We start from the raw sequence: 15525 nt of genomic DNA, 5'->3' as shown, positions 1-15525 counted from the left end.
CAGCAAAAGGCAGACGCTTAACCTACTAAGCCACGCAGGCATCCCATAGAATTGCCATACCTTAGAATCATTTATATATATATATTTTTGTTTAGCATTCAGGATATAGAAAGTCTATAGCTGACCACAAAAACAGACAAACAAAACCCCCAAAACACAAAATATAAAACCAAAAATCCAAACAAAATGTTCCAGACTCCAGCCAACCTACATTTTTCACAGCTTTTTTGACGTGTAATTGACATATGATAAACTGTGTATGTTTAAAGTGTACAGTTTGACCAGCACACATTTTTAAATGAGATGTAACCCTGAAGTTTGCCTTATAATATGTTATTAGGATGAGTAACTATGTTAAATAATGTGTGTATGTAAGAACACCAAATGATTATGCTCTCAGTGAATGGTTTTAAAAAAAATTGTGAATAATAGCAAGAGAATGATTACTTTTCCTAAATTATAAGTTATTGTTTATGCTTTATGCCATTTAAAATCTTATCTTCCCCGTTTGTGTTTTAGCAGGATGTTTCTTCTGGTAGGAGCACCCAAAGCGAACACTACTCAGCCTGGGATTGTGGAAGGAGGACAAGTCCTCAAGTGTGACTGGTCTTCTCACCGTGGGTGCCAGCCAATCGAATTTGATGCAACAGGTAAAGGTTGAAGCAGTGGTTCCTTTTCTTAATTTATACTATTTGATATTTCTCCCCCTTTTCCCTTCCCTCCTATTGGGGAGCAAGAACGCTTGTCTCCTTTAAAGGTCCTTCTAGCGGGACTAAGAATCAAATTGATAGGAGACAGATTAACAGGAGAGAATCAGATTTAATAGGCGTAAGTACCAGGAAACCACGGAGACATGGAAATTCCAAAGATAGTTGGGCAAAATGGGGTATATACGTCATTCTGAACTAAGAAAGAGGCTAGGGGCCTGGGATTTCAGAGGAAAGGAATGCATTTCATGGAGTGATAAGAAAAGCACATGTTTGGGGCGCTTGAGTGGCTCAGTTGGTTAAGCTCTGCCTTTGGCTCAGGTAATGATCCCAGGGTCCTGGGATGGGGTCCCAAGTCGGGCTCCCTGCTCAGTGGGGAGCCTCCTTCTCCCTCTCCTTCTGTCCCTCCCCCTTGCTCATACTCATGCTCTCTCCCTCTCTCAAATAAATAAATAAAATCTTTAAAAAAAAAACAAAACAAGAGCAGATGTTTGATAATTAGATGTTTGCCCTACCATACATATGGGTGACTCAGCTAAAATTTATCTCTGTTAATAACTGTTATTCTGGGAAGGACCTTCAGTTTAGCTTCTTTTGTGTGGTTAAGGGAAGGACAAAAGTTTCTCTTGAACCCGCAGGATCTCAAGTGCCTTCAGCTCAAAATAATCCATATGCCAAAGTGGTACATTCAGCAGTGGGGGGACAGCTGTCCTGAATCCTTTCATTCCACCCATTTGAGATATTTTAATGTCATTTAATTTTTGAAAGAACTTACTTTAACTTAAATGTAACTACTTAATAAAACAATGTATATAAGCAACTCACATCCCCAGAGAAAGTTACGTGAAGACAAAAGACTTAAATTATTTTCTCTTACAATTTTGTGGTGTATATAAAAGCCTTAAAAATAACATTGTATTTTCACTGTTTTGGGTGTCTTCAATTTCAAACTAATAGTGTTAGTCGGGGGAAATCTATTAAAATGTTTTCGTACCTCTTCTAAGAAGAGGGAGCAAGGCTTTCTGTCCTTTTCTCTGTCAGAAAAATTGAAGAATGACTCTCTGACAATTGTAGATCAACTCCCTAATCATGAAATCTAAGCCTTGAGTGGTACTACCAAAACCAGTTGAGGAGTCTTTTATATTCAAGTAGATTTGGTTGACTTAAAAAAAAATCTTACCCCACATTTATTGGGTAAATTATGCATTATGGTTTGGATAACATTAAAATCTTATCTACAGAGATAAATTTCTGTGTCAGTCAGGATTATGGTAGAGAGGAGAAAAATTGCATAAGGAAGATGAGAAGAAATAAGTTGAGTTTTAATTTATATCTGTGAAATAAAATATATATAATCCTGTACACATTTGTATTGGTATATTTATCTACATTTGTGAAAACTTAGAGAATCTTCAAAGAAATAATGTGACATTGTTCTGGTAAAATAGTTCTACAAAATTTTTTTAGCAATTTGGATTTCCTGGGCTTTGATAGAATATTTTAAGGTAAGCCTGAAGATAACTAATTTTTTCCCCCCATATCGTTTCCTGCTAGTTCTAAAATATATTAGTTCTGGGAATTATATTAGTGAAACAGGAATCATGTAGACTGTTCCATTTGACATCCTGATCAGTGCCAAAATGAGTGTCAGTCATTAACTAACTCTTAATAGAAATCAGGTCACGTTTGTTTTTTTCCATTTGAAATCATCTACATTAAACCCTGTTGTTTTTTCCATATATGGCTGACATTTGGAAAACCCCAAGAGTATGTAAATAGGCTCAACTTTACCACAAATGGAGAAATACCTTTGATTCAAAATATTAATGGTCAGGGCATTTATATTTTCTAACAAAATGGAAATAATAAAATGAAACTATAGTTCAGTTTTTATAGGTTGTATTGTTCAGATGTAATTCTGTATTCAGCACCATAGGTTTTTATGCAGTATAAGATAATTTATTACTTTTTTGAAATCCGGCTTTATATACTCTTTTGTTTATTGAAAAAATAATATATGTACTTCGTCAGAAAATTTCAAATAGTCCAAAAGGGTATACAATGAAATATAGGAGTCTCTAACATCAGCCTGCTTAGAGGCAATTGCTCTACACAATTTTTTTGATCTTTCTAGAATTTTCTTATTCCTACATATGTGTATCTCCTTCAAAAAAAAAAACCCTTCACAAATAATAATATACTAAATATTTCTGTTAGGCACCTGACTCTTTCCCACCCCCTCTAGCAATATAAATCTTTTGTAGATATTTCTCTACGGCAGCCAGAGTGATTCTTTTAAAACATTCAGATTATAATACTCCTGCTCATATTCCACTAGTATCTTCCTATCTGTCTCATAGTAGCTGAGAGGTCCCTGAGTATTCCAGCCCACTATTTGTATCTTTACCTTCATCTTCTATTCTCCCCTCCATTTTCTTCCAGCCTCACTTTGCAGGGGCTCATAAACAAAAGACACATTCCCACCTTACCCTTGCATGGGCTCTTTCCTTTGCCTGGAACATTGTTTTCTCAAATGTCCATCGGGTGCCCGCTCCACCTTTAGCTTCACAAATTGCTCAAATACCATCTTCTCAGTAATTTCCTGACCATCTTATTTAAAATTGCAGTTGCCCCTTTCCCACTTTGTACTCTGTCCTTTTTTTTGCTTTATTTTTCCCTGGAATGCTCAAATCAAAATGCTCTAATCAAAACAGCTTCTCCTTGAACATTATCTCCTCTTATTTTTCTTTCTCCTTTTCGTCACATGCAGGATATTGAATCCTCTTCATCACTTCCCATGTCCAGCCACTTTAGTCTGGCAACCCATCCGTGACTCCAACTGAAATCATTAGTGGCTGCCTACTCAGTGGGCCCTTGGAATCCCTCATCTTATTGCACCTTTCACAGTTTGCCCCACTGACCATTCCTTCCTTGTTTTAAAGTCTCTGCTCTCTGTCTGGAACTATCGTGTCCCCTTATTGTTCCAAACCTTCTTGATGCTATAGTTGAATTTGCCCTGTGACTCTTTTTTCTTCACTTACTTTATATTTGCTATATGTTGTAGTGTCTTGAAAAGAGAACAGGCCTTTCCAGTGTTGGTTGGAAAAATTACCTCCCTTTCTAACATTCTGTAATACATTCCTGGGGTGATCCTGAAGAATTTAAATTAGGTAGTTTATCTGCTACTTTGTTGTGTTTCTGGGTGCAAAAGGGACTTTAATGCTTAAAAGGGCTCCATCTCCGTGTTTTTAATATTTTGAAAATAAAATTCCTAAAATCATTTTATTTAAATTAGCTCTGGTTTATATGATGTGGTAGACATTAACAACTGTTCATCAGTATCATGTTTCTAAAACTGGGGAAAACCTTTGAATTTGGGTACACTCATGTGACTTTTTCTAGCCAATAAAACATGAGTAGAAGTGTATCATTTGTGGGTAGAAGGGTGTAGGAGTTGGGGTGTTATTCTGCCTCTCCCCTTACCAGATGCTCTCATGAGTAGTGATAGTTTAAATGATAGAGCCTCTATCAGCCTGGGTCCCCTGAGTGAGGAAGCACAGATGCTTACTAACCTACAATATACATGTACAAAATAATTCTTTGTTATTTTCAACTTATAGATTTTAGGGATGCTTGTTACTACAGCATAATGCAACCTAACTGAATAATACATAGAGGGACAGTAAAATTGCATATTATAAATAGTCAGCTGTTGAAAAATGGTTGTTGAAACCCTTTCTTACTCTTCATTTCAATTTGATCTTACTAAGTTTTTTGTTCTATTTTACCGGATCCTGAGTGGTTAAGTGCCTAGGTATCATTGCTTATGCTAAAAATGATCCCTGGTTGGTAAATTGCATTTAAAACTAGTTGAAATTATCAATAGACTGAAAGTACATGATGGGGATGCCGTACGTAGCTTTGGGGTTCCCTGAGTACAGTTAACTCATAAATGGTATGTCCTCTGTGGGCATTCTGAAACCTTTGGCTGTGGAGTCATTACAAGAGATACCATTCCTATGGGGCATGAGGCTTTGAAGCCAGGGTAGCTCTTCTACCCACCAGATCTTGTTTCTTCATATCTGAACTGTCATTTGGTGAGGCCAAGAGAAGAGCTCTGGACAGCTGTATGTATGTACTTCTGCACAGGCAAGTTCATGTAAGCACTCTCATTCGGGAGGTATGTCTGATTCTGTCCGATGTCCTCTAAATAGACTGCTGGTATGTGTGGCCTTCGGTAGTTTTGTGAGTCTGAAAGTTTAGTTGAACCTGAGAAGCCTCCCTGATGATTTTTGATGCAACATTTGATGTTTGTAACTACGTGAAGTACTGTAGGCTCCTTTGTTTCCTGGCTGTTTATCCTTAAAAAAAAAGCAGAATAGTGACTTTATCCCTTCCTGTAAAAAGAACAAACCTCAGCTAGCTCCAGAATCACTATAAAAATTTTTACAGAAGGGTGCTTTTTGGAGATGTATAAATGCTTGCTGTTAAATAGTATATTTTGAACAGCCTTTGCCAGTTTCCCTCCTCTCCCTTTTGGTCAAGTTCTGCTATACAAGCAGTCTTAGTGCACTAAACACAGCTCTTTTTTTTCATTAAGCTAAAATTTACATTGATTTTCTTTTCTTTTCTTTCTTTCTTTCTTTCTTTCTTTTTTTCTGGTTATGTTATGATGTATTTGTTTTCCTGGCCAGACTAAGTTCTCCAAACCAGGAAACAAACTTATTTTTGCTCCCTGTTGTATGCTAGTGTATGGAGAGATACCTGGCATTAGGGTAGAATGCAAAAGTGTGTATTTTGCATATAGGTGTTGGGTTCTTTGTGAAAAGCAATAAAAACTGACTTTGGCTAAATTTAGCTGAACAGAAATTTATTAGAAGGATATTGGTAACTCACTAGTTTTCTGAAAATGAGCAAGAGAAGCTAGCAGAGGAACTGTTGGTACTGTGTTTTATTGCTGCTGGAATTCCTGTTGCTGACCATGGGACACCATGAGAATAATTTCTTATCCATCCCTGCCTCTTTGCATCACTTGCTAGAGATTCAAAGCTTTTGTGGTAGTATTTGATCACGGGCTGAGTCTAAGTCTCATGCCTATGAAAGTCAGGAAAAGCCTGGCTTATCTCGCACAACTAAGAAATGATAGGTTATCAGCTTGTATAGAGAAATAAAAGTGTCTTTCAAAAGAAGAAAAAGTATAGAAGCAAAAGGGTGCATTTTCCTCTTTTTGGCTGGAAAACAAGGTAATAGAAAGAAAGCATTCTTTACAAATACAAGGTGTATATATTACTGATCAATAAGCAATTCAATTTTACTTTTAATGTTTACCAAAGATGTCCCTGGATATTTAGGCAGTGTATAATTTATTAGAAGTGAATTTCACTGTAGCTGGTCACATGTATTAAGACGTGTAGTAGTAGCTAAAGGAAGGAAGTCTGGATTTTGATTTTAAGATGGCATAATACTTGATTTTAAGATGGCATAAATAAACTCTTACAGAAGAAAGATAAATATGCCTAGTGTGCTTTTCTTCCTACCTGAGAGTATGATTTTGGGTAGTGAGGGAAGGAGGGAAGATTTCAGAAATATGGTTGGAAGACCAATCTACATTTATTTCACTTTAACTTTGAGTAGTAGACACAAATACATTTATACCAAAATAAAGAAGGCATAACTGGGAGGTATCGAACTCTGCTGGTACCTTTGAAGAAGGCTTCTAAGCAGTTGGTGACATTTGAACTAGCTAATGAAAAAGGAGATGGAATTCACCAGATGTAGAAGAGGGTTCCACGTAGAGGAAACAGTACCTGCATAGATTGGTAAAAGATGTTATAAATGAAGAGTAATTCTGTGTGGGGACACCTGGGTGGCTCAGTTGGTTAAGCATCTGCCTTCGGCTCAGGTCATGATCCCAGGGTCCTGGGATCCAGTCCCACTTCAGGCTCCCTGCTTACTGGGGAGTCTGCTCCCTGTGCCTGCCACTCACCCTGCTTGTGTGCGCACACACACACAGTCTCTCTCTCTCACAAATAAATTAAATCTTAAAAAAAAAAAAAGTAATTCTGTGTGACCCGCATACGTGGTATCTGTGTGAGTATCAAGTTTCTATGTATAGTGTGAGGGCAATAAGGCATTGAGGACATGATGAGAAATGAAGCTGAAAGTAAGCTGAAGAAACATCTAAGTGAATTTTAAAGAGGTACTCTAAACTAGCAGCCTAACCAAATCCAGTGACCATAAAGCCTAACACATATAGAGCACTGTATTAAAAATAAAAGGATCAAGAGCTCAGTGGATAGATCTTGTTCTTTGCCATAGTACATAGGTTTGATATGAACATTACAGAGAAAATAACACTTTTCAGTACCCGATTTATTAATTTTATTAGTCATTTTTTTAGTAGAATTATATATAAGTTATATGAAATAATGGATATTATCATGGATATCTTCAAAATATTGTACATAATGCCTTTTAAACAGTAAGAGAAAACATAGGGTTCTGTGATTGAAAGTGTAATTTAGTAGAAAATTCAGTGCAAGATGGCAAGCTTAATTGCTACTTTGATTATTGAATGATATTTATGTATGACTAAGCCTGCAGGAACAAAAGGAAACCTCAGCCTAAAATTTATCTCTTGGATTTGTGAAATTTAGCTCTCGAACATGTGTAATTTTTTTTTCAAGCTATTGACTTTTGCTTGCAATTTTGTTGTTGTTGTTGTTAACTCCTAAACATCACCTTTATTGCATTTCTAGTTGTGTCCTTTTGTGTGACTTCTTTATTTTTCTTTTTCTTACTGATTTTCTTGACATTATATGTAAACAGAGTCACGACTAGGAAAAAAGAAAAACCTAGTGTCTTTTTTTACATATTTGGATAATGATTGAAATAGTACAATTTGCTTTGAAATAGTTGTTGCCCTCTTAGATTTTTAAACCAATTGATGTAATGACTGCACACCATTCGTAGGTTTTAACCAATGTCTGCATAATGGCTGAAATGGATTTTTCCCTAAATTGGCAGAATAATATGAACTTTGAACCATTGTAGAATTAGTGAAAATGAGAACATAATTTTGAGGTGTGATTTGTTTGTCTTACATGAAGATGATTGATATGTAGAAAACATAGTTAATTTATCTGAATGTGGATGTGGAAAAGTAGGACTTAAGGAAAGCTTAACATGCTTTAATTTAAGATTAATGTATTTTAGGAAATAAAAATATTCTAAAATATATTGGGATGCAAAACAATATCTAGAATATTCACGTAGAATATTTCGATTTTCGTGGCTTGCGGTTCCTTCCTCCATCTTAAAAGCCAGCAATGGCTTTAAGATCAGCTAATCTGATCTTTCTTAGGCTATGTCATCTGACACTAATTCTTCTGCCCCTTCTTGTGATTACGTTGGGTCTACTAAAATAATCCAGAGTAATCTTCCACTTCAAGATCCTTAATTTAATCACATCTGGAAAGTTCCTTTTGCCATGTGAAGACACATTCACATGTAAAGTTCTAGAGATTAGGACGAGGAGATCTTTGGGCATAGGGGCATTTTTCTGTTACCCTTTTATATATTTTGTTGTTGGATACTAGCTACTTTAGGGCAAGAGCCATACTTGTATAAGTTGGTCTTATTCTCTCGTTCTTTTTGCTTTGGCTCTGTGAGTATGAGGAATGCAAATTTGACTTAGAAGAGGTAGGCTCACACTCCTTAGATGTGACCTTGGGCAAGTGACTTGTTTGCCAGCCTCAGTTTTTCCCATTTGTTAAATAAACATATTACCTTTCCCTAAGGGTTATCCTGGGGATCAAATGAGATGATGTCTGAAGGTATTTTGTAAACAATGAAGAGGTACACAAGTGAAGAAAGAGTTGTTATGTCATGCCCATACAACAGCTGTGGGGAAGTGAGTAATTACGGAAAATGAAAGAAATAAAGATAATTGTAGATATTCTTAAATGGATTATATTTCTGTTTGCATTTTGACCCGTTACGGTGACATTTGGGAAAATCTTCTCCTTGCAACATGCTTCTTCTATAAAGCAGATGTTGTGAACAGACTGACTACTGCCTAGTTTTTCTCAGTTCTTCCAAAAAGATTAGACTGGGGATTTGCACTGAAGGAGGAGAACATGTAGCACCTGGCCAAAGTCTCTGTTTAGAAATATGGACTTTCCTTCATGATTTTTAAATATGTCCCTTAAAAGAAGGAGAAGCTCCTATGTTTATATTCCAAATTCAGTGAATGAATGTCACCCCTCACTAATAGTATCTGTCTTAGAGAAGGTCAGAAGTCAGCTTACTCCCTTGCCTACCCAAAACAGCTTGCTGGAACACTTACCACTTATTCCCAGAAGGGCTTGGCTGTAGGCTGTGGGCAAACCCACAAACTGGCTTTGCCAGTTCTCTGGTCAAGAAGAACGCTGTGGAATATTTTCTGGATATTACTACACTTTGTATTTAATAGAAAATAGAAAACTTTTAGCTGCTCTCTGGCCTCTGTGCCATTCAGTTTGTAGTTCATTGCAATTAAAATAATCAGGCAATCTCAAAACAGCCTGTTTGACTTTGTCCTCTTTGTGCATTTTCTTTCACAGTTCTGTCTAGGTATCTCTACAGTTGTGACAGGACTGCAGATTAGAAAGTTAAAAACACAAAAAAACAGTCTCCCTTCCCTGGTTAATACAAAATACATTTATTTTAAGGCTTTATTTTATTTTATTATTATTTTTTAAGTAAGCCCAAGGCCTAAGGTGGGGATTGAACTTATGATCCTGAGATCAAGAGTTGCATGCTCTGCCTACTAAGCTAGCGAGATGCCTCCCAGGAATTTTTTTTATTTTTTAAATTTATTTTATTTTGTTATTTTTTTGAGAGAGAAAGAGTGTGTGCATGGGAGGCAGAAGGAGAGGGAATCTTAAGCAGGCTCCACGCCCAGTGCAGAGCCCAAAGCAGGGCTTGATCTCACGACCCTGAGATCATAACCTGAGCTGAAAGCAAGAGTTGGTTGTTGGATGCTTCACTGACTGAGCCACCCAGGCGCCCCAGAAATTTTGGTTTTTTAAATGAAATTGTTTCTTCTGATATAACCTGTCGTTCCTTGGTGCATTCCTTTCTGCAATTGGACAGCTGGGAGGCAACCTAGAAATCAGTTAATCCAATTAATCCATTTCCTTTATTACTAGTCAACTAATACACATGCAGTTAGTTGTTATTTTAACACTTTAAATGTTTCACCAAAACTAAATTTATGTGAACCTTTAAAACCCATTTTATTCCTGCCCCACTTTGACCTGACTCATACCCATTATTTTAAGATTTAACATTGATTTGGCTGCTTTTTTTAAAATCTTCAGTAAAGAGTTTTTGTTTTAAACTGTTAGATGCTTTCAGGATCATTTCCTTCTCATTGCTAGGAGGAAACAAACCAGCATTGATAAAGCAATAGATGTTTTCAAAGGGCCTGTATTCTTTGTGCTGGCTCCAACAGAACCATCAGAATTGCTCGTGGAAGGAGAAGGAGATTTCGATTCTCTGTTCCCTGTGGTAGTCATAACTCAGTAAATAAATAAATACAAATCCCAGTGAAACAAGCCTCATCATGTTTTCTTCTGGCTCTGCTTTTGACTCTTGTTTGCTTTTGGAAAACAGTCTAATTTTATATAAAAGATATTTCTCGACACCTCTGTGTGAATTAGTAACACTTTCTCGTGTTCATAGATTGTGATTTCAGAACTTACTTTTATATTCACAAATAATTATTTTTCAGTTGTCTGCAACTCCAAACACTTTGAGCTTAGGGATTTTTATCTTGTGTCATTTTAAGTGAATACAATTATGCTTCTAAAGACTTTTAAAGACATTTTGAAGTTTATGAAGCAAATCACTCTTAATACTAATATCTAACTGCTACATATTATCTCTCAGAGTTTCTTAAATTAAGAAACTTTTTTTTTTTAAAGATTTTATTTATTTACTTGAGAGAGAGAATGAGAGAGCGAGAGCACAGGAGAGGGGGGAGGGTCAGAGGGAGAAGCAGACTCCCTGCCGAGCAGGGAGCCCAATGCGGGACTCGATCCCAGGACTCCAGGATCATGACCTGAGCCGGAGGCAGTCGCTTAACCAACTGAGCCACCCAGGCGCCCTTAAGAAACTTTTGTTACTAAATCAGAGAAATCATTAACCTCCATTTTGGTTTTCAGTAATATCTAGAATTTTGATTTTTTTAATGAATTATTTTTTGCAATATTCTGCTCAATAGTTTGACTCTAAAACAGAATTTAAACATAGAATAGAGGAATAGGAATAGTAATGCTTAACTCAATTTACTAAATGTTCTTGAATTTTATGAACTAAAACTGCTTTATGTGTGGGAAATGAAAATGTAAACATAAAGTTTATTAAGAGGGGATGTAGGGGGCACCTGGGTGGCTCAGTTGGTTAAGCATCCAACTCTTGATTTCAGCACAGGTCATGATCTCAGGGTGGTGAGATCAAGCCCTGAGTCAAGCTCCATGTTGGATGTGGAGCCTGCTTGGGATCCTCTTGCTCCCTCTCTCTCTCTTTGCCCCTTTCCAGCCTATGTTCTCTCTCTCAAAAAAAAAGCGGAGGGGGGGGCGGTGGTTGTAGAAGCTCCTGACTAAAGCTTTTATATGTGAAGATTAATACATATCCACACTACTTTTTTCCCCACCTTTTAAAACATATAAATAATTCATATTCATTGGTTGAACAAATGAGAAAACACCAAGAAGCAAAAAGAAAAAAAAATCTCTGAAATCCCAACCACCCGGGAAACTAGTGGCCATAGGATATACTTGTATGTGTGTGTATAGTATGTTTTTGTATGTACCTGTGGCCTGTGTATATACTTGTGTGTGTACATACACATAAAATTATAATTTGCTCAATCTCCTATTCTGTGGGGCATTTTGTTGCTTTTATAAAGCTATTATAACAAAGCATTGAACATGCTTATTAAGTCTTTGTTTGTATTTTTATTTATTTAGGATTTCTAAAAATGAAACTTAGAAGCCAGTGAGATGTGTTTTTTAACATACTTCTGATACATATTTGCTAAATAGGAAAAAATGATACAACCTATCCCTGAACCAAGCTTTCTTAGTCTTGCTTAGTCCCACAGGTGAAACATTTATGTTTTAATTTGTATTTCTGATTTCTAGGGAGGTTAAGTCTTTTCTCATATGTTTATTAGCTCTTCCTATTTTTTTTTTTTTTTTGTATTCTCTGTTCCTGTTCTTGATCTGTTACCCTACTAATGCATCTTTTTATTTCTGTTAATTTTGAAAAGCAGTCTTTATTATATACATATATTTTGGCTCAGTATTGCAGTTATCTTTGCACTTGACAAGTTTGTCATTTGTTTTTTAAAACAGCTTTATTGAGATGTAATTTACCATAAAATTCACCGATGTGCAATTTTTAAGTGTACAATTCAGTGAATTTTACCATATTTATAGAGTTACCCAAATATTATTATAATCTAATTCCAGAGTATTTCCCTCACCTTAAAAAAAAAACACCTCATCTTCATTGTTAGCCACTCTCCCATTTGCACCCCTAACCCCAAGCAGTCACAAATCCACTTTCTAGGTCTATGTGTTTCCCTTCTCTGGATATTTCATATAAATAGAATTATACACTATGTGGTCTTTTGTGTCTGGCAGTTCATCCATGTGGTCACATGTGTCAGTGCTCCTTTCCTCCTTTATTGCCCAGTAGCATTCCCTGAACCCTTGTTTATTCATTCACTAGTAAATGTACATTTGGGTTGTTTCTACTTTTTGGTTACTGTAAATAATGTTGCTATGAACATTCATGTGCAAGTTTTTATCTGGACATATGTTTTAATTTCTCCTGGTTGGATACCTAGGAGTGGAATTACTGGGTCATATAGTAACTCTTTTTAACTTTTTTAAGAAACTGCCAAACTATTTTAAAAATTGGCCACACGACACCATTTTACATTCCTACTAGCAATATGTGAGGATTCCAGTTTCTCCACATCCTTATGGACATACGTTATTTTATCTTATTATAGCCATTCTAGTGAATGTGAAATGATATTTCATTGTGGTTTTGATTTGTGTAGATCTGATGGCTAGTGATGTTGAGCATCTTTTCATGTACTTACTGGCCATCTGTGTATCCCCTTTGGAGAAACATCTATTCAAGTTCTTTGCCTATTTTTAACTGGGCTGTTTTTTTTTAATTCTTGAGTTGCAAGGAGGAGGTGTGTTTGTATGTGTATGTGTGTGTGTGTTAATTATGGATACAGGTCTCCTATTGAATATAAGCTTTGCAAACATTTTTCTCCCATGCTGTGGGTTGTCTTTTCACTTTTCTTTGTGATGTTTTTTGAAGCTAAAAGTTATAAATTTTGATTAAGTCCAATTTATCAACCTTTTATCTCTTGGACTTTGGTTTCCTAAATCTTGTCTAATCTAAGATTTGAAGGTTTATTCCTATTTTCTTTTTTTTTTATTCCTATTTTCTTATAAGCATTTTATAGTTTTGGCTCCTACATTTAAGTGTGTGATCTATTTTTTTTTTCTTTGTATGGTTTGAGATAAGGTTTCTCATTAATCTTTTTGCCTATGTAAGGATATGCAATTGTCCTGGCACCATTTGTTGAAAACACTATTCCTTTCCCATTGAATTCTCTTGGCACCTTTAAAAAAAATCAGTTGACTGTAAATGTAATAGTGCCATTGATGTTAAAATGTACTATATGTATTTCTAAAACATGCTAATTTTAAGTCACCACTGACTGTATGTAATACTTAGATTTCAAAGATGTTAATAGTGTCTTAATATTTGCAACTCCAAATCAGTGAAATACATTATTTCACAGTAGCATTAGGTTACAAATACCAGCACTGTCTGACCACCTCTTCATTGTTTTCTCTCAAATATCTTTTATAGCATTTGTGACTCCCTGAAGATACCTTATATAATTATTTGCTTGTTATTTCTCTCTCTTGAAAGCCAGGGGCCTTATCTGTCTCATTTACTGCTGTATACTCCTTGCATTTAGATGTAGGAGGTACCCATGATTTATTTAACTGAATGATCAAAGAGATTTCTTCTCTGGCCTGTTAATTTTCAAAATAAGTAAGCAATTTTGGGAGATTTTTCTTTGAGGCAAATTTATGTGAAGTGCAGCTGAGCAAAAGTTATGCTTGAGGTAAAAAGCTGCTTAAAAAAGCTTGTAAATTGTTTATTTTATAGAAGGATGACTGTGGGGTAGCATTGTTTAATTTTGTTTTTATTGAGGTACAATTGATACATGATATTTGTTTCATATATACAACATAATGATTTGATATTTGTATATATTGCAAAATGATCACCACAATTAGTTAACATCTGTCAGCATACATAGTTACAAATTTTTTTTGTTATGAGAACTTTTAAGATCCACTGTCTTAGCAACTTTAAAATACACAATACAGTATTATTAACTATAGTCACCATGATGCTATATATTACATTGTTATAGTAGTCACTTATTTGAGCAAAGAATAAGCTCTCTGAGGACCTAAATAATTTCTTTATCCATAGAGTCATAGAGTTATGAATAGGAACCAAATGAGTAAAAACACCAGGTAACTTCCAAATAGAAGTTTATTGCCTTGGTTCATTCTTTCTGACTTTAGCCTTTTCAAAAAGAGATGATATAATCTTGTTGCTCCAAAGGATATTCTTTAGGTATGAAAAGAAGAAACAACAACAAAAATTAGCTTTAGGGTGATAAAATAACTTTGTCTTAAAAAAAAAAAAATCCCCTGTAGAGCAAGTTGAATGTTCAACAGTGTCTTTTGAGACATTCCAAGGAAATGAGAAGAAATGAGAAGAGCTGGCTACTAATTAGGGGGCAGAGTCTAAAGCTGTGACACTCTACTCTGCTCAATATGCTTCTGTCCTGAAGTATTCAATCACAGGAGTCTGACAAAATGCAATTGACAGTTTAAAAGCAGGCAGAAAAAGACATTACATTTTCCAACCCTCTAGTGACTTACTTGTTGTTTAACATCAAGTTTCTCTAGCAATATTTTCCTCTATGTATTTTTGAAAGTGATAGTACAGTTTTATGTTAATTTATGTAACACGGGGCAGTTTCTTCTCATTTTTACCATCTTGAGATACTCTTTTCCCCTTTAATTTATTTGGAAAATTGGAGCTAGTCTTCCAAGGTGTTTTCTAGAACTATGGATAGAAATCTTTGTTCTTGGGGCGCCTGGGTGGCTCAGTCGGTTAAGGGTCTGACTCTTGGTTTCGGCTCAGGTCGTGATCTCAGGGTTCTGGGGTAGAGCCCTGTGCTCAGCGGGTAGTCTGCTTCAGGATTTTCTCTGTCCCTCCCCCTCCTCTAAAATAGATCAATCTTAAAAGAAATTTTTGTTCTTTCTTGACTTTTGTCTGAGGAGGCATTTCATCTAGCACTGCGATTTCTGCAGTTGTCTGTGTCTAATTCCCGTTTCAAGGTTGGTGGTGTGGGCCTAGCAGCCTGTGGAGTTCCAGCGTCAGTTGAAAGGGTGACTTCAGGGCTGTGACTCAAAATGTTTACTTCACTCAGGCTCCAGAATTGCTGCCAATTTCAGCCAGGTTATGAATGAACTTCTTGTCAAGTTGTTCAGAAAGTACACTTTCCTTTTCTTTCTCCCCACCTTCCCCTCTATTCACGCTTCCTCTGAATGAAACTTCTGCCTGAATCAAGTATTTTAAGGCTTGATCTCTGGGAATAAAGTTTTGATTGGTAAAGGAAAACTTACTGTTGAGTAAACCTCTTAAA

At 35.9% G+C, this 15525-nt stretch overlaps 1 protein-coding gene across 2 annotated transcripts in view; it reads left to right on the top strand.

The window, feature by feature from the left end:
• Window positions 1-15525, top strand: part of ITGAV (integrin subunit alpha V) — a 94211-nt gene that overhangs the window by 10887 nt on the left and 67799 nt on the right. Inside the window, exon 2 of one of the 2 annotated variants that reach the window (XM_081814019.1) lies at window positions 523-650. In XM_081814019.1, the coding sequence (XP_081670145.1) occupies window positions 523-650 (128 nt within the window). Of the gene's footprint in view, window positions 1-519; window positions 651-15525 lie in introns of both variants that reach the window. The other variant, XM_081814018.1, reaches the window with a different exon arrangement.

Source organism: Leptonychotes weddellii, chromosome 3 (assembly GCF_054177405.1).
Source record: "Leptonychotes weddellii isolate Sample4059 chromosome 3, ASM5417740v2, whole genome shotgun sequence".
NCBI lineage: Eukaryota > Metazoa > Chordata > Mammalia > Carnivora > Phocidae > Leptonychotes > Leptonychotes weddellii.
Note: the sequence above shows the minus strand (reverse complement) of the source record. Positions and strands in the feature narration are given on the sequence as shown.